We start from the raw sequence: 25,309 nt of genomic DNA on the forward strand, positions 1-25,309 counted from the left end.
AACCATTTATGAACATGCATTTCTTTGTCTTTTCTTTTTTTTTTTATATTTATCTACATTTAATGATAAGTCCTTTTTTAATAATATGGGCTTACTCCAGAAAGTAAGTCCTTTGCTTTTCAAAGGTTAAAGATTAAAGAAAAGGCCGGAGGCAAAATTAAACAAAGGTTTCTTTGTAGCCTTGAAAAATAAAAAGCTCTATTTAAGCTCCACTGAAAAATTTCCAGAAGTTAAACTTTTCTCCATTCTATTCTTCTTAATCTACAGCTTTATTTGAAATACAATGATAGTTAGTCAGCCAGAACTGAATGCAGTACAGGCTTCTGCCACAGCCTCTGTAGCCTTCAGCATTAAGGCCAAAGCACTTTGGCCTTCCAGATCACAGATGATGATTGTACCACATAGACTTTTATTCCACTTGGGATGTCAGTGACTGAATCCCTATTTCATAAGTTGTATATAGTGCTGCAGTGACATTATTACACATAAAGTAAAATGTAAAATGTGAGGATTCTCCTCCAGTGCACCTGCATATAATCTGCTTTTGTATACTAGAGCCATCATATTGCAAACGTGTGTGTATATTTATTTATTTATTTATATTTGCTAACAAATGCATGTTTAATCCTCTCTTTCTAACAGTCAGGAGTAGTCTAATTGTGAAGAATTATATTATTTTCAATTGTTTTCATATTACGTTTTCATGGGAGGCCAAGGCAATTCCCAGTCCTGCTTCCCTGGCTAATTGGCATGCATCCCAGCAACTTCCATCTAGGCTGCTCTCTCCATATGCTTTATCAGAGTACTGTAGAGACAGGTAGACTTGTGAACTATTAGCATAAAATACTGTAATGGGGCAGTCAGTTGTTGCCTTATAAGTTTGGTCATCCTTCCTAATGTCACCTAGGTTTCATAACAGTTTTATCAAACATATTGCTCCACATTGCAGTCTTATATTGCTTGTAGATCTTTAAAATACCATTCTGATATCATTACAAGACACCAAAGCAGTATTTTCCTTTTTTCTGCTGTTGTTGTTGTTGTTGTATGTTTTTGTAAGAGAAGTCCATAAGATATTTCAGTGTTATTTTAATTTTCGTCTTAAACTTCTCATTTATTGAAGGGTGGATGCAGACTGCTCCTCTCTTACAGACTTTCCTTTTTTGGACTTTCCCACTATCTTCCAGTTGTGCATCTTTCCCATGATATTTCTACTTTTTCTTCCATGGCTGCATTCAGACTTGCTTTATTTAAAGCTCTCCTAGAAAATTACAGAGGAATGAACAAGGGCATTTGAAATGCTATAGCAGGAAATGCTTGACTACCTGAGTGACTCTGGCCACATTCTGATGTAGAGAAGTGGTGTGCAACCAACATGGTAAGCCCTGTTGACTGTAATGTACAAGCTTGTCCTTTCCAAGAAAAACCTCTGATTATAGATGGTGCAATTTTTATTAGCTGCAGACAATACAAAGTCAAAATGCCCAAACTGAAGCTGGTCTCTTCTCTTGGGTTGGTTAGTTTCCATGGCGTCATCTAGTGTGGATGATTTGTGGTAATGTGTTTTTTTTAGCAGTCAAGAGCCAGGTGTTAAGGTTTGCACTGCCATTCTGGTTATGTTTACTTTCATCTATTCTGAGAAAATATGGGTGCCTATTCTGCAGTCGTCTGCAGATGTTAGAGGTCCAGGCAGTAGACAAACAGACGAGTGCCGGGAAAATCTATTTTAAGCATTTTTGTCTAGTTTAACAGAACAACCAGGCAGACAGCATGAAAGTCTGGTTAAAACTTCTGTTAAGTAAAACAGAAGGAAGGAAAAAACTTATTAGTGGCTACTGGACAAGTATGAGCTACTACTCTAGGTTTGCAGTACTTTATTACAATAATATTTGGCTTGTTGTCTTGGTGACTGTGTGTTAACCTTTCGTGCATAGGTACAGACTGTACTCAACTATGAATACCATGTGCTCTAGCAAGTGTACGTACTCTGTTCAAATTAGCAGTGAGATGGTCCCTGTCTCGGTTCTTCTGCAGTGCCTCATTTGTTATAAAATGAGAACATAAAGCTTAAACTTCAGTTTTATCCTTTGATAAACATTTATGTTGCGCGTTTGTGGTCTGTACTTTGACCTGCCATTTAGTCATTCTATTAACACGTCACAGAATCGTTCAGAATCTTAATTTGCGTACACTGATTATGACTATGTATGTAGCCAAGTACGATATGTCTCAAAAACATGCAGGTTTGGTTTTGTTGTTTTGTTTGGTTTTTTTTTCTCCTTCCATGTAGCTTTCAAGATTCTCTCCAACTTCACTGTAGTTTTGTTTTTCCACTGCTTCTGCCAGTACTCTTTTCACTTTTACAACACCAATTTTCTTGAATCAGGTGAGAGTGCATAAAACCTAGAGGGAAATTACAAACCTGGAAGAATACACGCTAAATATTGTTATATGAGTATTTGCATTATGTAATACTTATAAAGCATCATTTTCACAGTCTCAATTTCAGTTTTGTAGAGCTGTGAATTGCCAGTTTCTTACAACATTATACTAAAAAATGAAACAAACCTTGAAAACCATTGAAATGAAGTTGTTCTTAGTTGGCAGTGTAACACCGATCACTTCAAACTCTACCCTTCAGTTTGCCATCTGTGCACTTTCACTATTATTCAATACACTCGTGATATATTATGATGAACATGAAAGCCACAGGAGGTTGCGTAGTGTGTTTGTATAGGAAGATAGCCCACACAATACATGCACAAAATCAAACTTCAGAACATCTGATTTCTAGCTAAACTGAAGTTGGAAGTTGAGGAAAATGGTAGCCTTACTGGGTCAAATCAGGTCTTTAGGGTAGCATTTTATCTTCAAGTGTAAATGCAAGTTGATACACAGAAAGAAAAGATAGCTGTTCCTCCTTTGTGTTCTTCCAGCCTTTTAATATTTCTACATTTTTTGAACCAGATGCTCTTCCTATATGGTTTGTGAATTATAGTTTGATCTTCCATTAACCTAGTTATCCACTGAATATATACCGTTTAGCATACAAAACACAGTTTGTCATTGAGGTCTACAGGCCGGTTCCCTACTCATTGGAGTTTTCTCCTTTTTATTTCTGACCAGTCTGACCCCTCCTAGCTACTTTTAATTTTTCTAACTCTACATCTTATATATTCTACATATTATTAGTATTTCTAGTTCTCAATTGACCTCTCTGAGAATTAGGAGACTTTGGGGAATGAGTAGCAAATAGTTGACGTTTTCTTCTTGTCTTCTACTTTGTTTAGCATTTCACATTTTCAGTCCTTGTTATATTGGAATATAGAAAAAGGAATATATGCTCTTTAAAATTAAAAATGTTGAGTGGACCACATCTCAGACTCAGAAAACTTCAGGGACCGTATGTATATCGAATACATTGCAAAAGTCACGGTAGTTTTCTGAGTTGTATAGTTGTGAAGAAACTCCTCTGTCAGCAGAATGAAGGGAAGGTATGTGAAGGGATAAAAAGTGATTCTATTTATTCTCAAAACGCTATTAAAAATATTTAATAATTCACTATTTTTTAAAGGGATATTTTATTGATTTAGTTACATTTTGATTACCAAGAGAGAGGGAGGAAAATTTCCCTTGCACATAAGGAGAAACAGCAGCATTTTTTTAACTATACTTTAATGGTTAGAGAAGACAGAAGATGTGTGAGTTACTTTTCTTGCAATTTTTTTTTCCCATTAGACTGTCAGCCATTAATTTTTTTCTTAATGCTTATAATTAATCTTTTCATAAGAATAAAAGTAAGATTTGTTTTAGTGTGTTCCCTGTTTTGTATTTCCTGGCTCTAAGTGAAGGAAATAAAACTGAAATAACACAGAATAAACTTTTCCTTTTTTTGCTGTCCAGTGAAACCGGAAATACCTACTAAGTGATAAATAGTCTTTTGTGATATTTTACTGCATTAAGCAGGAAATAAAATGCTGAGAGAGACAGATTAGTATTCACCATTTGGGAACTTAATTATAGTAACAAGCATTCTGTGAGAACATCATCATCTCAGTAATGAGTAACAGAAGTATTTCAGTAACTGGACATTATTAGGATGGTTTGACATGCAGAAAGCATTATGGAGTTTGATATTTTTAATTAACTACTAAATTTCAGCAGATGATTGTGACATGCCTATTTCAGATGAAATCTCTGTATAACTGTGTTCAACTAATCTTAATGCTCTATAAATCTAAGTTTTGATTCTTCTGTAATAAAGGCGTCACTGCAGATGAATTAATGATTTGAAATTGACTTCAGCATAACAAGGATGGAAGAAATCACTGCTAGAATTTAAGAATATAGAAAAGTGAAAAAGCCTTATTTTTATGTACATGTGGGAATGTTGACTAGTAATTCAGTAATTTTGACTTTCCAAAATAATATATAGGTTTTGGCTGCAGAAGTCTGTCTCTAAATATATATCTCTGTATGTATGTGTGAGAAAGTACATTCTAAGTCTCTTAGTAGCTATGGTAAACATGCTTAAAATGCCATTTTCAACCCTCAGTAACCAAACCCTGTTATCTTAAAGTCTTGGTTTTCATGCATATAGCTACTTTTATTTTATTTTATTTTATTTTTTTTTCCCTTAAGCTCTCTTTCACCTCATCAGCGCATCCAATGTTGATGTGAAAAATGCAATGACCTTCAGTGGGTCTCTTGAAGACATGTTTGGATACACTGTTCAACAGTATGAAAATGAGGAAGGAAAATGGTAAGCTGCTTTTCTTAAGTTTAAACCTCAAATTATCAGATATTGAGTGACTCAAGTTTTATAGTCTGGTTTCTCGTTAAGCCCAGTATTTAATCAGGATCTCTTTCTGTCAGTCTTAGATTTCTTAATGTGATGAACCATCATAAAGAAGCATTCAGAGTTTCTGATAGGACTGGAGAGAAAGTTTATCTGTCAAAATGTTTAGCTATACAATTCTTAGCTTCTCTTGGGATGCCTAATTGTGTCTCTCAGTTGGTAATATATTGTCATTTGGGACATCTTCACCTACCATTTCCTTATCATAACTCTCCCAAATTATAAATTTGATTTTGGTGTGCTTATTGTTATTATTACTTGTCAGTCTTTTGATAAGCAGCTTATGCTCTTCCCTCATAAGAACTAACATTACAAGAAAATCATGGGATTGGAGGACTGAAATAGCAATTGAATGGTGAAAGGTTTGGGAACCCTGAGGTCTGCATTGTTGTTAGCTGATATCTCTGTTTTTCCACAAGCTTTGCCAGCAATCTGACATTCTTGATAAACCCCAGGGACTCCTGCTGGCAGCTTGGGACGAAGGACATGTGGCTGTTTGACAGCCAGGCCACTCTGATCCACAGTGCCTCTGTGGTTCCTTTCTTCAGGCATCAGGCCTGCTTGGTTCTTAGAGTCTGCCCAGCATGGGAAGTGCTCACTAAAACGGAATCACAAAGCCTACTTTTGAAAGTGCTAGTTCTGCACTGTCTTTGTTGCAGAATGTTTAAATACCCATCTGTATTCAGAAAATGAAATATAAATAGCAACCTATTTTTGAGCTAATTTAGACCTTTAGGAAATGGTGTTCATTCTGGGAGCAGGTATTTTATGCAGTAAGTAATATTGCTATAGACTGTCCTGAAACCCTGTACATGCAAAAGCTATGTGAACCAGAAGTTACTACTATCCCCTTGGCTGAAGGAGGACCACAGTATAAGCCAGTGAGTGTCCGCACCTCTGAAAATTAAACTCCCAAGTTGTTGCTAAATTTTCAAGCTTTCAGCTTCCTGCTGTGTAACAACATGCTAAGCAAGAAAGCTGCAGGCTGGTATTTTAAATATACAAAGCTTTTGTGGTGCATTGTCAACTGCTGTAACACTACCTAGATACCACAGGTAGAATTTTTCAACAGAAACAGATGTTCTTAAAACCTGATTGCACTTGTTTCTCAAAGAAAAAGTAGAGTCCACTGGGCCAACAGATAAAGTGGCTTTTCAAACCACTTACCTCAGTTCACAGGGCTCCTCTTTGTTTTCTGAAAAAAACACTATGTGTGGGCATAGTTCTACTGAGATTGATCACCTCTTGTGCAATGTCAAGAACACTCAGCTTTTCTGCAGTTAAATGGAAGTCAAAGGTGCACAAGAGATTGTTGTGCATGCTTCTAAGTTTTGGCGTATGCTGTAATGTGCTTTTTACTGCTTTAAAGATCAGTCAGATATTGTATGTGCTCAGACCATTTAATTTGCTTTTCAATATTAAGAGATATTGCTGGATCACAATGAGATGTTTCAGTACATTTGGAAGCTGGATTGTGTACTGGGTTTAAATTCTCCTTTCAGCTTCTTTTTAAAATCCTTTGATGACATCTCACCTGTATTTGGAAATTGGTTCAGATATCTTCTGCCTGAAATCATTAATTTATGTTTAAGGGTAAAACTAGTTCTGACAGTAGTTATTCATAATCACCTAAGTGTCCAGGAACAAATCTTACGTAATTGTTACTCTTAATGTCATGGTTTCTGTTTCCATCATGTGCTATGAATTCCATTTTAACTTGACATCTTCCTTTTACTTAATGGAGTTAGACATTCACTGGGTAGTGTGGCTGATAAAGATGTGAGAATAAAAACAGTGTCCATCTATAAAAAGTATTTCCTGTTGAAAAAATGAAGTGAATGTTAACTTTTAGTGCCTACAAAATACTATGAAAGAGATTTTTGATCGTATAATCTTTTTTTTTTCAATTACATAAAAAGCCATCTGCGATATATTTTGAGCTGCTGACTCACATTCTGCTTGGTGCTTGTGAGCCTCTCTTTTTGAATTTGATCCCTGCTCAGTAATGAATTTTTACTCTAAAATACATTAACAATCAAGAATGAGACAAATAAAACATATCTTCCCTTCCAAACTGTTCACAAGGTGTTTTGTCCACCCACTGATACTATTTATTTATGCATTTGGTATATAAGAATATTTCCTTTCCATGTCCCTTTGTACAGAGGAGACAGAATAGTGTCTGAATGAGGAATATTAGTTACTTCTCTTATTTTCAATCCTGTACTCTTTGTGAAGAGCTTGCTGCAGGTGTGTTATGTACATACATTTTATTTAACAATTTTCTTGCTTTTAGTGGAAGATGAAATTTCATATAACATATTTCATTTGCAGGGTACTTATTGGTTCTCCATTAGTTGGCCAACCTGAGAAAAGAACAGGAGATGTCTACAAATGCCCTGTAGGAAGGGACAGCCAATCCCCCTGCATAAAGCTGAACTTACCAGGTATGAAAGCAAATGAAGCTGATATGTGGAGGTTCAAATCTTAAAAGATTTTTATTTAAGAAGTAAATGTAATTTTTATAGAGAAAATTTACTTTTGACTCCAGAAGTAAATGCAAAGGAAGTTCTGTTTGCAACATCAAAAACATTTTTATTTTAAAGCTTCTTGTTGGCCTTTGGAAAACATGCAGATACTTTTAAAATGGGAACCGGCTGTGTTATCCAAATATTGTTATGGCTGGCACTGATTGACTGTGGTTTCGCAGTTCTGGCAGAAAGACTGAGGAGCATTGATTCGTGGGCCACCCTTTCCAAAGCTCTCTGGAGCCAACGAGAGCCTTCCTATTGCCTAGTCAGTAGGATTTTGATAATCACGTAACTAGCAAGAGCCATACTGAAGTACATAAACAAGGTGAAGAAATATTCATCTGTTTCTTTGTCTTGTGTCATGAGATACTCATTGCAGATTGAAAGAGATTTCCCCTTGGTAAGAATTCTCCTAAATATGCCTGTCACCTTGGGTTTTTGTTTTTTGTTTTTTTTTTTAATTCTTTTCCATTGAAAATTTTGATGTCAGTAATAAAAAAAAATAATTAAAAAAAGAATTAAAACGTTGCAAACATAAAAGCTATAATTCATTTATAGCAAGACAACATTAAAAAAAAATGTTTGTGTTCTATTTGACAAAACTGTGTGAACAATAATATTTTGCTTTCATAGCGTTGTTATTTTTACTTTATTATTTTTGTAGTTAAAGAAAACTATTTGAGACAGTAACACAGACAAATTTTCTGGGATAAAGGCCAGTCTCAGAATTTTTTTCTTGTTCATTGCAACTGAAAAAGGAGGATGAAGGGGTGCTAAAATGTTTCATGGAATCAGTGTCAGTCTGTTTTATTTTAGAAGCTGGAAGCCCTATGGTAGCAGATATATACTTTAACATTTTGTTTTCACATTCTCAAATACTTAACATTTTAATCTATTTATAGACTCTACTTCAGTGCCTAACGTCATGGAAGTAAAAGAAAACATGACTCTTGGAACAACCTTAGTCACTAACCCGAAAGGAGGCTTTCTGGTAAGAAAGAACTTTTTGCCAATTTCAAAAGAAGTCTGTGTTTTTCTTAGGTACTGTACCAAATATTTCACTTTTTTTCATCTTTTAAAGGCATGTGGACCGCTCTATGCTTATAAATGTGGGCGTTTGCATTACACAACTGGAGTCTGCTCCAATGTCAGCTCCACTTTTGAAACTGTGAGAGCAATTGCTCCATCTGTACAAGGTATGCATGCCACAGGAATTCTCTTGTGTGTCTGAAAATACAAAGTGCCAAACAAGATGAATGTATACACACTGGCATACCAAAAAGTACAAACTCCTTTCCTTAGCTAGTAGCATTACCAAGTTAAGTAAATGTTTTCACTGTCAGTATATAACCTAAATTCTTGCTAATTTTGGAGTTTATCTTCGTATAAACAATTATTAAAGGGCTACGTAACATCCAAACACAATTACTAAAAATAGTTGCTTGTGTTTTTTACTTAAGGCCAAAAAACTCTTGTTAAACAATGACAGCATGTTGTTAAGACTTAATACAATCCCAGTTTAGTAATATAAAAATCTTAAAGGCCTGGTCCCTTGACATATCAGAAAGGAAATGGCATTTAATAAGGAAGGCTCACCAGTAAATATTCCAGTTATGTGATCTTCTGATCCCATTCCTAAACATCAGTTTGCAAGAAAGTGCTTTGCTATTCAAAGGAATACCAAACCACATGAACTACCATGGAAAAGTTGTTGAGTTACAGCTTGCATCAAGCATGTCAGACTGACTATAGAGGGATATATGTTTATTAGTATATCATAAAAATAATTATAGCTGCAATTACATATTTTCACCTTATTTAAGTCAATTGTTATGTGGCTATCTGTGTTGCAGAATGTAAAACCCAGTTGGACATAGTCATAGTCCTTGATGGGTCCAATAGCATTTATCCATGGGAGAGTGTCACAGCCTTCCTTAACAGTCTCCTGAGAAACATGGATATAGGACCTCAGCAAACACAGGTAAAATAATAGGCATTTTATTGTTATTTAACTTGCAGGACAAAGTAAAGAATTCACAGGAAATAAGAGCATCGTCTATGGAATCCTCTGTAATTATAACACCATATTCTAATGAAGTGCAAGAAGAAAGCAGCTGAAAAGAGCAACTAAGTCTGTCTCTGCTGCAAAGTAGTGATGTCAGGGAGGCTGTCTCTTCCTTCACTATTTTCAGGCTGCCTCAGTTTTCTAATTGAGTGACAAGAAGTTACATGTTTTAAGTGAGGCAGTTTGAGATTTGTCCTTTCCTACTTCCTTCCTTTTCACAGTCACTTCTTTATAGCACAAAGGACATTTCTGCTTCTCTAAGACAGGCCTTCTTAGTTCAGACCGTTGGTTGTAAGATTTCTGGAGCAGTGTTCAAAATTTTGTGCTATGGAGCACCAAGAGTATACGTTTGAAATCCACATAACAGATGGCTTTAAAGCTGCGTGTTATTAATGGCAGAAGTTTCATCACTTCCTAAACAGACCCTAATTCCCTGCTGCAGTAAATCAGAACATTTTCATCAGAATTCATGAAGCTAAAACCAATACCACAGTTGAGGACATGATGTGTTTCACAGTCTTTTCAACAGCGTATGCAAACAGCAGTTTGACCATACCACAAGGAAGGGGCAAACATATTTTAACACAGAAAGTTTGATTGACAAGAATCTCCTGTCACTTGACCCACTCCCTCCTCCCAGTGTGAAGGAGTTTTTAGTATCCTTTATGGTATTTGACATGCTGTAGAACAAAAATCAGACTTTTTACTACTTCTGATCAGCTCCTGCAGATGTCAAGGATACAACTGTCCATAGAGAGTATCTCTGTCATTTTCCAAGTTAACAGGATTAACATCCAGGTTCCCCGTTGGCTGGGCTGAATGCTAGCTGGTAAATTGTTGTGTATAAACTGTCACCTTTACATTTGTGTCCTGTTATCTTATATGTGCTATTTTCCCAGATAGTGTGAGGAAGAGGGAAAAACACTTTTAGATTTAACAGAAGGGGAAAAAAAATGTTCGTGGTCCTTAAAGTGGTGATTACTCAAGCACACATAGTGTCTTGGGAGAATACTTAAAGCTAGACTTCCCTTTGATGATCAAAAGCTGTATGGAAATCATTACTACCTTGTGTCCAAAGGGCTTCATGGGAAAAATACATAGGGCAATCAATGATACTGCACCCTCGCCCTGTTCCTCACCCTGAGATACTTAATTTTTTGCCACACCTATTCTACTTCATTTTTGATTCCTGCTTTGTCCTGCACAAAATTTCCCCTTGCTGATCTCCTGCTCATGTTCCAGCAGCCAGCTGTCTCCACCTGCAAAATCCATTCTTTCCAAGTTTTGGCATAGCTACCCTTTCTTCTCACACGTATGCTTATTCACTCAAGAATGTCAGCTTTGGCATCTGATTACTAAAGAGCTGAAACATTTGAGAGGCAGATAAGAAGAGGAAAAGGGAGAGAAAGATTGGAAGGGGGGGTAGGGGGGGGGGAAAGGAAATGGAAGGCAAATATTTAAGGAATTTTGGGAGAACCTGTTACATTTCCCCTCCCTTCCTCCTTATAATTTTATCCTAGGTAGCCCTGTTCTTTCCCCCCTGCTTCCTACCTAAGACCTCACTCATAACCACAGGCAGTAGGAGGCTTATTCTGCTTCTTCCACCCATGCTGTCTCTTTTCTCAGAAGCTGCATTTAAACTAGTGTTGACTAAGGAGGAGAAACAGCAGAGCGGGCTGGTTTGTTTTACTTCATCTAGGAACACAAAATAGAAATAAATGAGCAGTTGTTTACTTTCTGTTTTAACCATTTTTTCCCATGTTCATTTTCTCAGGATTTTTGAGCTCGTTGAAATCCGGTGTACTTTCACTGACTTCAGATTGTTTTCTTCTCATTCAGGAAAGGAATGAAGTGATTACAGAATAACTTCTTAGCTTGGGTGTGACTTGTTCAAAACTATGTTTTGATTACCAACTTAGAAGAATTATTTTCCACTCTCGTTTACCCCATGCATGAACAATAGCCATTAGGATTGTGGCAAGTCAGAACAGAAATTCCTCAGTATCCCATTTGGCATATTTGAAAGTGAAAGCTAAAAGATTCAGATAAAAAAGACTAAATTTACTATAATATTTTTCAGAAATACTTCTTTCCTCTTTCCCTTCTCTAAAAAATAATGCCTTACTGATATTTAAGCTACATATCCCAAGCTTAGGGATAGAGGCTGTAAAGAAAAAATGACAGCAGAGAAGAGGAAATGGAATATGGATTAAATGTGAAAAATAGCATGAAGACAGAAGTATTTCTCTCTGCCTTATACCATATCTTAATGCTACTGCAGAGAAATACTTTTTTCTCCTTTAAATTCTATGGAGACAACATTTATTTATTTTTTTAATATATATATGAGAATATGTGTTTTGGTTTTTTTTTCAATCCTTTTTATATGAGCAGCCTTCTCATAGAAGAAATTAAAAACAAAACAAAACAACTTTGATATGCTCAGTTTCAAATTCATAGCACTATTGTGATGGCTTTCAGAAATTTTAAAACATGTTTTTTCTCTCTATTAATACATGAGATAGACAACCATAGGTATTTGGCCTGAATCTTATTATATCCACAGGGGCTGTATCAGTGGACTAGTAAATCATGTTGTGTCATATCTTAACATCCACAAGAACAGAAGTGTTTTAAAGAAACATTAAAAAAAAAAAAAAAAGAATAATACTGTAGAAAGAAACCTTCAGTGGCTTAAAAAGTAATTTGTGTCTGACTCCTTATGAGTATTTTAGACCAAACAAATTGTAGCTGGATTTGGCTGCACTTCCCACATCCCGCTGATGTGAATCCCATCACATAATTTCTATGTACTACATGGTTTAATAATTGATTAGGAAAGCCAGAATATTCTCTCCAAAAGAGAGTCTGCATTCACTAACAGAGAGAACAACAGTAAGTTATTGTCATTTAGAACATTTTGTCCCAAAGTAGAAGAGTCTTTTACTTGCCTGTTCTCTCTTGCAGCACCTTTTTCATAGGAACTGGGGACAACTAAAGAATTATTCCCTTGTATAGCATAAAATTTGTAGTATGCTAGGGTAGAAAACTTAGGAATTAAAAAGATTTTCAGTAGATTATGGGCAATAATGCTGGGAAAAATGCAGGTTTTTCTGGAGTGGAGCAGAATTAATATTCATCAGCATAACACTATTGTATTTTCTGAAGTTGTACAGTTTAAAGATGTTTATTATCACATAACGATGGTGTTTCTTCAGTGGTTTTCTGTTAGATTCAAACCTTCATTACCATCTCATGAAATAAAATTCTAATTTTAAAAATTGAACTATAATTTAAGGTCCTGCAGGAGACCAGGTCATGCAGCCTAAAACTGTGTGTGGATTCTGAGAAGTCAGGTTACATTTTGTGAGGTGCGGCTCATTACTGGTGCTATGAAATGCGTAAAACTTGATGACTGGTTTTTTCAATGTTACCGCTAAGGAAGGGTCTCACAGAACAATTGTATCCCACAAGATAACCACATGCCCCTTTTCCTTCCTGATTTTCAAGCTACGCAACACAGTGCAGTTCTCCAGACTCAGATGTTCTTCCTATTCACTTCCTGAGAAGGAAATGCTCAAAATGTTTATTTGCTGTGATCATGGACAGTGCTTCCTCTCAAGTAGGAAATGAGACAAGCCAGTGTCTTTTTTTAGGAAAAAGACAACATTAGCATGGATCTTTAGAACAGTGAAAGATAGGCAGATCCTTATTACCCTGATCTTGGCAGAAGTCAGTGGTCAGTTTAACCCTTAATGTCAATAAAATCCTCAGTGCAGAAGTCTAAATCTACAGAAGCAGTCTCACTGGCAAACAGAAGTCTCTGGCTGCGTTTCTTGTGCATGGTCCTAAAATAACTGAGGCATTCCTCCTGATCCAAAAGGCCAAACATAATCAAAAGCTGTTGTTTTTCATCAGTCAATAGTAATCTTAAAATCGTAATTTTAAATGATCAGCAGCATCCCTTTGAGATTAGGTTATATGAAGGAGACAAATAACTTGCTAATAATCATTAGCAAAATAAAATAATTATTAGAAAGAGTTTATTGGCTGCTTACACATACACACACATGCACAAATAAATAAAAGGAGGAGAAGAAAGAAAACTCACTCATGAACGTAGTATTATCTACAGAACAGAAACAATTACAGCATTTTCTCATTGTCACTCTCACAGATAGATGCTGCAAAGCATCTTAGAGAGAAAAGCACCTTAGAGAAAAAAGGTTAAAATGTTTGTATTTAGCATCAGATATGTAAGATTCTGCATCTGGAGCCATAAGATTGCTTTTAGCTGTAATACATTGTATGCCCAACCAACTGTGGAAGCCCTCTGCAGAATTAATGCCCTGCTGCCCAGGAGAAGCTGCAGGGTAGATATGTAGATAATGTTTCATAATGTTTGTGATATCTATGTCTAGTACCAAATATTTGACAAAATCTCCTTTTTATTTAGATATGAGCAACGAATGCCAGCAATCAAACACAGTCAGAGAGGCTATGAAAGTACCTCAGAAAACACTTTCAAAGCAATTGCAAAGGACATACTAAGCCACCTCTAAAATAATGGTGCTTAGTATCTACATGCTAGAGTGCTTTTAAAAATAGATGAGTGAGACATAAATGTGCCATGTAATACTGCATTATCCTAAATAATACCTATAAATAGCCATATGTAACATAAAATTGAAATATGCTAATGGAACATTGTGTGGGTTCTTCCCAGTAAAAGCTGTCAAGTACCTGCCAAAACATTAAAAGTGACAGAAATGAATGAGGGAAATTAATTAGTATTTAAGGATATTGCTTATCTTTTCATTTTACATTTTGTTTTTGCAGCAGGTTCCCTCGAGCATTTGTGTTTGATTTCAGTGAAAGGTTGTTGGATTTATTTTATTTTTTTTTTGAGTCTTTGCATCATTCCACCATTTCAGGAGCCACCATTTTGTATTCTTTCCTCTGGCACTTGTCAAGGTTATTACTTTGGCTTACTTCCTCTTGTAATAATGCTTATGCACTTTTGTCTTCATAAAGATACAGGTACTTAGGTCTTCCTTTCTGCCCCAAAGGCCTAAATATCAGTAGAGTGTTGTTTCTAGGCTGCGTGAAGAGTAAATAGTCTATTGATTTATCATCGTCATCATAGTATCATAGTCTCATGCAGGTTGGAAGGGACCTTAGAGATCATCGAGTCCAACCCCCTGGGATTCGAGCCTCCTGTGTAGCAGAGCGGCACTTCTACCACTTACGTCACAGGGGGGATTCGAACCCAGGCCACCAGTGTTGCAACGTGGCATTCCTACCACTGCGCAACTGGGAGCTATTTATGGAGCTTTATGTTTTGATAGAATTAGGAGTTGTACATGAAATTCAGCCTCATATTCTTTAAGGAAATCTCTATGAAAACTTATGACTGCTTCCTAGGGCACTGGGTGCCTTGTCCTAGAAGTGAGCAGGTCTGCATCTCAGACGACTCTGTGTCAGGAAGAAAAAAGAGCTGAGCATGCATTTTACTTTGTTCATGTTTTTAATAAAGAAACAACTTAGAAACTTGAAAAAAAATAATAAAATTGACATTAACTGTTTTCCACTTTGTCTTGCTTAAATGCTTATAGCTGATTCATATTTGGGGTAAAGACATGGAGTTTAGGTTTTGTTTTGTTTTGTTTTGTTTTTCCTGACTTCAACTATGGATGAGCATTTACCTCACTGCAAGAGATGCAGCTACTTTCTTTAATGGTGGTTGATTTTTAGTATGAATGGTGTATTTCAGGTTGGAATTGTTCAGTATGGGCAAACTGTAGTCCATGAATTTTACCTGAATTCCTACTCAACAACAGAAGAAGTGATGGCTGCAGCCCTAAGAATACGTCAGAGGGGTGGCACACAAACTATGACAGCCCTTGGAATAGATACAGCAAGGTAAGTTCACAAAATATTTTCCTAGACATGACTGGAACAAGTTTAACAACTATCAAAAATAAGATGTGGCTGACTTAATTTTAGCTTTTTAAATGAGATTTAAGGAGAGGATGGATAAAAAGGCCTCAATGACAGTTACTTGTGGCAGTAACTATTTATTGAATGGAGGAAATGGGAAAGAGAAAATACATGGAATAAGTTTGTAGTCCTAAGCAAAGGCAACTGAAGAACTTGGATGTCCACATTAGGTTAGGTAGGAACTGTGTATGCAGAGGGATAGATGAAATCAAGTTTTTCAGGGGAAATGATGGAATTTTTAGTATTAATTTCTTTCTTCTGAGTTTAAGATTATTGTGGGATTAAAGTCCACATTTGTCAGCAAGTCTAGAAATTTTAGGTCAGAAGTCTTTATATGTTCTAGAGCACTGGGAAATTAAAAATTCAGTGAAGCTTAGAATGATTTGGGGTCTTTAAAGACTATCTAATTCCAACATCCTTGCCTTGGTCAGGGGTGCCTTTCTCTAGATCATGTTGTCCAAAGCTAAATTCAGCCTGGCCTTCAATACTTCTAGTGGTGAGGCATCAAAGCTTCTCTGGGCAGCCTGTTCCATCCAGCAGTTCACCACTCACAGTGAAGAATTACTTCCAAACATTTAATCAAAATTTGTCCTTTTTTGGTTTAAAACCGTTCTACCCTGTCCTACTACTATACTCTCTGATAAATAAAATAAAATAAAATAAAATAAAATAAAATAAAATAAAATAAAATAATATCCCTCTGGAGCCTTCTGCTCTCAAGACTGAAGAATTCCAACTGCTTCAGCCTGTCTTCTCAGGAGGGGTATTCCAGCCCACTGATCATCCTTGTGATCCTCCTCTGGTCCTGCTTTAATCCCCTAGGTGGGTCACCTGGTCATAGAAAGAGACTGAGTCGGCCAAGCAGGACCAACTTTGTATGATTCCATGCTGACTAGGCCTGACACCCTGGTTGTCCCGCACATGCCGTGTGATCAGACTCTGAGATGGCTCTTCTGATTTAAATCTGCAACATCTTCCTGATTAACTATTTATCTCATTGTTGATACTATGTCTTAAACTCAACAACATTGTTACTTTTTCAGGAGTAATATTAGAGAAATACTCAGTTGCAAGTACGGAATGAATGGAACCCAAGAAAGTTCATGCAGTATCAATTAGCAAATATTGAGAAACTGTGGTTTATAAAGTCCCTGTGTACCAGAAACAATTGCAGGCTTGTTTATACAGGAAGTATCAACAACTTTCCTCAGCTCTTACGGTCCCTCCTAACTTACATTTTTGGTTGTCATCCAAGATGAATCTTAGCCTTTATTCTTGTGGACAGTCTTTAAATTTGATGATATTTTCCTAAAAAGAGGAAGCCTTGCTTCCTTCCATCCTCTCTAGAAACCTCATCCACCCCTTACTTTTATGGTTACATGCAGAACCATGTCATGCCCAGCCTGCATGAACACCTCTTGAAACCTCAGTGTCCCTTTCCCCATCTGTGGTATTCATTGAGTCACCCATGCCTGCCATCACTCACTGGTAGCCTACTTCTGCAAAACATCTAAAAAAATCTACAACATCCTGTCTTGCTGTGGATGTATGCTGGCAACTGAAGAAATACTTCTGGCCACTCAAAGTGCGCTTGTAGTGTGGAAACAGATTTTTTCAGTTGTAGGTTTTGGGGGAAGAATGTTGATTGATGTTATGTTTTTTGTTGTTGTTGTTTGGTTGGTTTTTTGTGCTGCCAAAACTGCGTTAAGGTGACAGTTTAGTCAGTTAGGAAATTAATTATTCACCAACCAACACTGTGCTTTTCTTCTGGCACAGTTGAAAGAATCCTTGTGAAACTCTGACTGCAAACTGTCATCTAAATTCCAATTGGTCTTGTTTGTATTTATTCCTGGTTAATTTTTATTTCTTTTTTTTTTTTTCCACTGTTCTAGTTAATGTAAAGTATTTTATATCAGAGTTGACTAAACAAAAATGGTGCATGTGCTAAATGTTGATTTCACCTTTTTCCAAACCCTCTAGGGAAGAGGCATTTACTGAGGCTCACGGTGCACGAAGAGGAGTACAAAAAGTAATGGTTATTGTGACTGATGGGGAATCACATGACAACTATAGATTACAAGAAGTGATTGATAAGTGTGAAGATGAAAACATTCAGAGATTTGCAATTGCTGTAAGTGGGAAAAAAAAAAAGTAGGAGTCTGAAAAACGTTCAGACATTTCAAACATCTGTCTAAAAAGTTCATGTCACAGAATCTTGATGGAAATATTATTATTTCAGAGATTTAAAAAATAAAAATTAAAAAAAGAAAGAAAGAAGAAGCTAAAATAACATTTTACATTTGTTTTCTGATTTTAAAGCATGTAGGGAAAAAAAAAACAAAAACTATGTGACAGGGTTTGGTTTGGTTGTTTCTTTTTTTAATGTTGTTTTGGCTTGGGTTTTCTGTGAAGATAAAAGAGAGAGTTTGAGGGGCAGTATAAAATATAATCTTTCTTCTTAAAAGTGAACAGAGTGGATTAGTTCCAGTCTCAGAACAGTTTGTGTAGACACGCTATCCACTTAGAAACAAAAACCAAGAGCAAAGGTGTGTTATGGCTGCACTGTGTTCTGGGGTACTAAAGTTATCATTTTCACATTGAGCAATCTCAGTAGCTGGATGAGAGAATGAATATGATAGAAGCTACCTCATGAAGGGTGGTGCAGAAAAATTAATGATAAATTTGGTGTAACCTCTGCTATAGTGTGTATTCTATACTGGAATCATCTGTTTTTTCTTATTAACTTTTAAGATACTTTGAGTTGTCTCTGTCCCTGACTCTCATTTATTTTTATTTTCTTAGTAAGAACAACCTTTCTTATAATACTTTCTGGTTCTGAGTACTGACTAAATGATCTGAAATATTGAAAACTGATGAAGTGCAGATTTTTCATTTCTTCATATCTTAAAGAATGACCAGTAGATGCATTGGTACCGTATGACAAAAAGCATTTATAAAGCTAGAGAGCACTGAAGAAAAATGTCCTTGCTGATTATGCAGTAATTTTCAGCTAAAATCCCTGTCTAAAACCAAATTTGAATTTCTTCGATGTCCAGGAATGCTAGAACATTGAAATGTGTTTGGGGTTACCCTCTCAAAGCTAGAAAGTGTACAGATATATATATATGCATATATATATATTTCTCCCATGAAAAATAAGCACTGGTCAGGGAATTGGAAAAATGAGCCCTTTTTTTCTGAGGCATCCTAAGTTTTTACAGCAGCAGTACTGAAACTATTAGCCAAATCTGAAGTCTTGTACCATTATACTGAAAGCAACTAGTCATGACGTACTTACAGGACAAAGTTATATGTGACAAAAAAACCAACAACTATCCTGTGCCTAAATAAGTATCTCCTTAATTGCTTGTATATGTGTTGGGGCACAAACTGGTGGTACATATTTAGAAATCAGTTCAATTATATATTCTGCCTGAGACAGGGTGTTTGTTTGTTTGTTTTCTAAATCAAGGTCTAGTTTGACAAATTCTAATAATTTTGTGAAGAAAGTATGAAAGCAGCAGTTGAGGATAATAAATATTACAGCATACAGTTGCTTTGCTTACTATTATGATGCTTGCATATAAAAAGAAAAAAAGTGGGCTCTCATACAGTTCTGTTCAAAATAATGGCTTTTAATCAATGAAGGCTATAAATCTGAGGGAGGTTTTAATAGAACAATGAGGGTTAGATATGATTTTCCAATACTTTCTGACAACCTTCATCAAAGGTGCCTTTTAAAAATAGGATTTAAAACATAACCTTGACTCTTTTTTGTTATTGTTGTTGTTGTTTTAATTCTCTTTAGATTCTTGGCAGCTACAGCAGAGGGAATTTAAGTACTGAGAAATTTGTAGAGGAAATAAAATCAATTGCCAGTAAGCCTACTGAAAAGCATTTCTTCAATGTCTCAGATGAATTGGCTCTTGTAACTATTGTTGAAGCACTTGGAGAGAGAATATTTGCCCTTGAAGGTAGGACATTATTTAAAATTTTACTTTATGCCTGCATTTCTGCTGAAGCAAACATAAGACCACTTGCTTTTATCGTCCTTTGCAGTGTACTATGCTGCATAAAATACATTATGCAACTGTTTTTTTAGCTGATCATAAAGATATTTTACAGTACACATCAAAAACATAGATAATAGTTTGAATTATGTTCAGATGGATAAGAGCAGATGGAGACAGTAGCCTAAAAGGGTAAGAAGGGTCACTATAGTTACCATTACCATTTTACCCCTGGCTGAACTTGAACTTGCTTTCCCTTATGTAAAAGTGTTGCAAGAGCATGTCCTAGACTGCCCCAAGATCATGTGTTTGTCTGCCTTTGCCTTTAAATTCTCTTTATGGTTAGTTATTAACTACAGTGTATTAGTTTGCTGTACAAGTTAATGTGAATTTGGTGTATAAAGTTGGCAAGATATATTTTTTTCCTTTTGATATGTTTGTGATTGTCAGATTTTAGCAGAGAAAATTCACCTCCTAATGTCTCCTCACGTTCTCCATCCAAATTAGGCAACACCAGCCAACTATGTTTCAAGTACAGTTATTTATTAGTTATAAATTTATTTGATATAAACTACAGTGACCAACTCGGAAGGGCTTAGTGTCATGCAAAAACAACATCCATCTGTTTGGGCTTATTTTTTTCAACATTCCGGTTTTCAAGTAGCTAGAATTTGTGTAGTTTATAGCTGGAACAAAAGATAATATTGAGTTGAATGTCAAGAAAAAAATACAAATATGAGAGATTATTTTAAAGCTCTTTGAGCTAATGTTTCTTAGACATTTAAGTATTTTTTTAGTGTATTGTTTAGTGTGAGTTAAGCATTTCTTTCTTCAGTTGATTGCTACTAAATATTTTTTTTTCCATTTTGTATATTCCTATCTTTTCACTTTCTGAAGGATTTTATTTCCTCACTTATAAAACCCATTTACTTGAGGCAAATTTAATCTCTTTGAAGATGTAAGTTTAGCTTACTGAAATTTACTAAGTACTTTAAAGTTCAGGGAATAGGAGCTCTTTTGTTAAGTTTACGTTTGATAGGAAGAATACACTTTCAGTTACAAAACAGATTTTCAAAGGGAAGCTGAAAACTTCTCCATGAGTTTTTGAGACATGAGAAAAAACAATGTATCTAATTATTAGAATGAAATCTGTTAATCACCCCTATCATATATGATGAAGTTTTAATGAAAAATGTAATAAACTGCTTTTATTAGCCCATGGCAGGATGAAGGATATAAGATGCAAGAACACACGAAGTACTGGACATCAGTACATTTTGAGTACTAAGATTCAAGGATTCACAGTATAATACAACCCTCTGAACAACCAGATGTAACCAGAAGAGACAGTGTCATTTTGTTGTGCTCCACCTAGTCCTGTTCAGCAGTCAGTAGCCATTAGGTAGTGCCTGGCTACCACACAGAACCCCAGACAATGCAAAGAGCAGAATTAACTGTGCTGGCCTCAACTTTCTGCTGATGAGAGAAGGCTTTCTTTATCAGGCTCTAGCCCCTCCACTGGCATTAGTAATTAAATTAGTAATTCATTTATAATAATTATATTTAATAAATTGTAAAATATTTATATTTTTATATTAAAAAAAATTTTTAAAAATTATATTTTTATATGTTTATATGGTAAATAGATCTTCTTTGGTAACGTGACAATTTCAGCATATTACACCTCTTCTAGGTATCAGCAAGTTCTGCAGTACTCCTTGAATTCAGTTTTAATCTTCTGCAAAATATGCAGAGGCAAATATCTGTTTCTTGAATATTACAACATTGTATTCAGGATAAACTTACAAACTATTAGTATTCTTGTGTTTTGATATATTTTTACATTATTTTCAAATTTTGTTTCAGATGGACTTGGCTGTATCCAAAAAAAAAAAAAAAAAAAAGGTTGAAAAAATTATTTCTTATTTCTTTCAACCTGTAAGAGTTCTAGATAACTTCACCACACCCAAAGTACTCCTTGAATTCCAAATCTTCACTATAACTTCAGTCTGTTCCAAGATTTCCATATAAGGCCCCAGTGAAATGAAACTTCCTCTACCTGTGGAACATTCAAAAATTGCTTCCACTGTCTTCAAGGCAAATTAGGGTGAAAACTGAAATGAGATAATAGCTTTATACAAAAATGTGATGGAGAGTCAGTCATTAAGAGTTTCTATGAGTTAGTAAGACTAAGGCATGTTGATAGTTTAGGCATGGTTTCTCACTTTGTAGAGTATTGCAGGAACTATTCTGGATTTGCAAATCTGTCTATGGATTCATTGTGGTGGAAGGGAAGAAAAGCAGATTAATTCTTTCCCTCACAACAGATTAATTCTTTCCCTCACAGCTTCCTTGGGACAATGTAGTTCACTGGGTGTGTGCATTATGGAAATTGAATTAACCCTATACAGTGTAGCTGAATTTATTTTTGTACATAATGTGGAGGTTAGAGGAAACTTGATTCATGAAATTCTGTATCTGAAAGTGCTGAAAGTCTTAATCTAAACAGCCTTCAACTGATGTAGAAGTACATTTGATATTTTTCCTCTTGTAGATTTCTTATTTTCATTTTGTTTTCTTTGTCTTTAAAAATACTGCAGAGGAAAATTTGGAAAGAGTTGTGTAAGGAAATCCAACAAAAACTCACACTTGACAGCCAGTGGACTTTTACACATAATCTTTTTCATATGCCTCTGTGTCTCATGGCATGTACTTCTCATTTTAACAGCATTTTTATGTTTTATCCAATCTGTAGGCAGGCACAAATGTTTTTTCACAAAACATCCTTTATTAGATGCTTGGCAGTTTGAAACACAGTGGAAAGTTAGAGTGGGGGCCATTATCTAAGCAAAATTCAGAAGTGCACTTACTGACAGTACTGGTATTGTCTTCTGCCTGAAGCTATGAGTCCTGTCTTTCTCAGCCCATTAATGAGCATCCTTTGTTGCATGATTAGTGCTGTCACTTGAAAATTTTTTTTTATCAAAAAGAACCAAATTATTCTCAGACTTAGCAAAGCAGCTACATCTTGTGAAACATGCTGGCCCATGTTTGTATGCTGAACATTTTGTGTTTGAGATCACGTCTGCTTACTGTGGCTAGTCATAAATCCCAGCAATTAGCAAAGACATACACAAGTGAGCAGTCTTTGTGGTTTAGCTGCTGAGTAGCAGAAGTTCAGTATTATTTAGTAGTCCTGATGCCTGAAATTTGTGCAGCCATAGCTAGCTATGTCTCAGTCTCATTCACTCTGTTTGAGGTTTGCCTCAGTGCTCAGCTGGTAGCAAATTATCAGTTCTTCCTGGACAAGCCTCAAAACACAGATCATAGTTCCTTTCTGATGCCTGTAGCCATGTCATGCTCTCAAGGAGGAATCAATATGCAGAATATAGTTAACTTACTTGTGATGCTTATGTACCTGAGCATATAGCACCCTGCTGAAGGCCCACCAGTTTAGTGCGTAGCATGTGATTACCTGAAAAGATGTTGACAGTACTACTAAATCACGAGAGCTTTTTTACTCGGTCACTGAAGAGAAATAGAAACATTTTCATTTGAATTTCTGGGAAGGATTATTGTTCCCAAGCCTTTCCCTAACACTTATGAATCTTGGATGGTTGAGATTTTCCTATGTTGTTTTTAACAAAGGTTCATACAAACATCAAATGTTTTTCATTTAAAGTTCCACCAGCTGCCTACAATTTTTTAGTTGCTTGGATATGGAGCTGAGGTTACATGGATGTGTTTTATTGTTCACTTAGCTCAAGTGGAAAATGGCTTAAGCATATTAATCAAACATTCCAAACATATTTAACATCAACTTGAGGTCAAATCTCAGTTTTAGACCAGAAGTCTTAGTTGGACAAGATCTGAAACATGATCTTAAAATAGAAGTAGTTTCTTTCACTTAATGGTAGCATTTAATGCAAATCTTAATTTCTGTATTTATTGTAAAAATCTGTTGCAAACTATATTTACAAAATAGTCTTGTTAATTATGTTATCCTTTGCTATCATGCAAGCATCTGCATTACACGTCTTTTTTTTTTTGTTTGTTTGTTTGTTTAATAGCAACAACAGATCAGCAAGCAGCCTCATTTGAAATGGAAATGTCACAGGCTGGTTTCAGTGCTCATTACTCGCAGGTAAACAAGCTGTCTGGAAAGAGAAGTTAGTTTACAAAGTAGATTTTTGTTGGTAATGTCACAAATTTTGAATGAGCTTCCAGAATTCTTTCTGCAGCCCTGTTACTTGTTTGGTGTCAGATATTTCCACATTTCCTATAATCGAGTATTTTGTAAAATGTACATGAAGAAGGACTTTAAACAGTGGGGGAAAATAAGTGTCTTATTCACACTAATTCTAAATGTAATGCTCCCATAGTATTTTTTCTACCAGGGAAATATTCTATTATATGTTAAATGTAAAACTGTTCTCTATAAATATTAATATGCAAATTGTTATTGTATGGTACTGATGAAATTTAGACCGAAGATACATATGTAATGAATATTTCTGTAACTGACATGGTCTGAATAATTAATAACATAACACATCATTAGCTCACTAATATTTTGAATACCTCAATTCTCAAGGGGTAAATATTTATGAAATGGAATGTCAAAATCTGTGGGAATATTTATTAGTAGAAGAAATCACTTCCTTCATATGTTATTTATTTTTTAAAATCAGAAAATACCCATGCTTGATGTACACAAATTAAATGGAAGTTTAACATGAGATCAAAGGAACTGGAAAGAGTTGCACTTTAAAGATGTGAAAAAGTAGTGATAGTTGAAAAGTACACAAAATGAAAGAGATTTAACTGAGCAGATTTTGAGTGACCCAAGACAAACTGACCTACATAGGAAAACCTTCTATACAGCTCCGTTTACAACCCAGGTATCACTTGTAAAACAAAGAATATCAGACCTTCATCAGGATTTAACATAAATACTTCATTGCAGAAATACTCTGTGTTCATTTTCATTCTGTGTGCTATGTAATTGTACATTATCCTTCAAATGCTGTAGTTCACCTTACATGCAGGTATTATCCTTATAGAGAGCCTAGGGAAGATTTATAAGGTTGTCTATTTGGTAGACCGTATGATCGAAGTTACCATAAAACTGAACTGCTGTCATCAGAGCCTTACTTCAGTAATGGGTCCTCAGTTCTTGTTGTGTTGACAGACTCAGTGCATCTGATGTCTCTTTTATGAAGAAGATGGCATTCATACCTTCAGGCAAAGCATTTGTCCTTGACAAAAGGAGCTTTTTAAATGCAAGTTCAGCAGAGAACATTTCAACTTTCTGAAAGTTCATCTGTGGACTGCATTTAGCTGTACTTTCTGACTAGTCTTGCTAAATTTCTTTCATCTTTCTGTCTTGTGTATCATGACGGGCTAAACTTGTAGGAGCTATATTTCAATCTGTTACTTTTCTTGAATGATCAATGTGTTTTTAATTGCCTGTATTTTTATCAAGAAGTGTGAGATGTCCTCTAATTTGGAGGCCAGAGTATTTTAAGAAAAGCAGGGCTAAATCTGATGCACATACAGAAAGCATTTCTCAGCTAAGCACTGTGATGAATGATAGTCTATAAAAGATTCACATGGAGAATGGGCTTTTTGTTTTTCTCTACACAAGGACTGGGTTATGCTTGGAGCGGTTGGAGCATATGACTGGAATGGCACAGTGGTCATGGTGAAGGACAGTGATATTTCAATACCAAGTAATGACACTTTTCGTGACAGACATTCAGAAAAAATTGAACCTCTGGCGGCCTATCTAGGTAAGAAAATTAGCCCATATTGTAACATTTTTAATAAACACTCTCACAAGTCT

At 35.6% G+C, this 25,309-nt stretch overlaps 1 protein-coding gene across 1 annotated transcript in view; it reads left to right on the forward strand.

Moving 5' to 3' along the window:
- ITGA1 (integrin subunit alpha 1) overlaps positions 1–25,309 on the forward strand; it is a 70,396-nt gene that overhangs the window by 18,544 nt on the left and 26,543 nt on the right. Inside the window, exons 2-11 of the mRNA XM_015848696.2 lie at positions 4,642–4,762; positions 7,193–7,305; positions 8,292–8,380; positions 8,471–8,585; positions 9,243–9,370; positions 15,228–15,376; positions 17,435–17,585; positions 19,263–19,428; positions 23,535–23,608; positions 25,112–25,256. Of these exons, the coding sequence (XP_015704182.1) occupies positions 4,642–4,762; positions 7,193–7,305; positions 8,292–8,380; positions 8,471–8,585; positions 9,243–9,370; positions 15,228–15,376; positions 17,435–17,585; positions 19,263–19,428; positions 23,535–23,608; positions 25,112–25,256 (1,251 nt within the window). The remainder of the gene's footprint in view (positions 1–4,641; positions 4,763–7,192; positions 7,306–8,291; positions 8,381–8,470; positions 8,586–9,242; positions 9,371–15,227; positions 15,377–17,434; positions 17,586–19,262; positions 19,429–23,534; positions 23,609–25,111; positions 25,257–25,309) is intronic.

Source organism: Coturnix japonica, chromosome Z (genome assembly GCF_001577835.2).
Source record: "Coturnix japonica isolate 7356 chromosome Z, Coturnix japonica 2.1, whole genome shotgun sequence".
Classification (NCBI taxonomy): domain Eukaryota; kingdom Metazoa; phylum Chordata; class Aves; order Galliformes; family Phasianidae; genus Coturnix; species Coturnix japonica.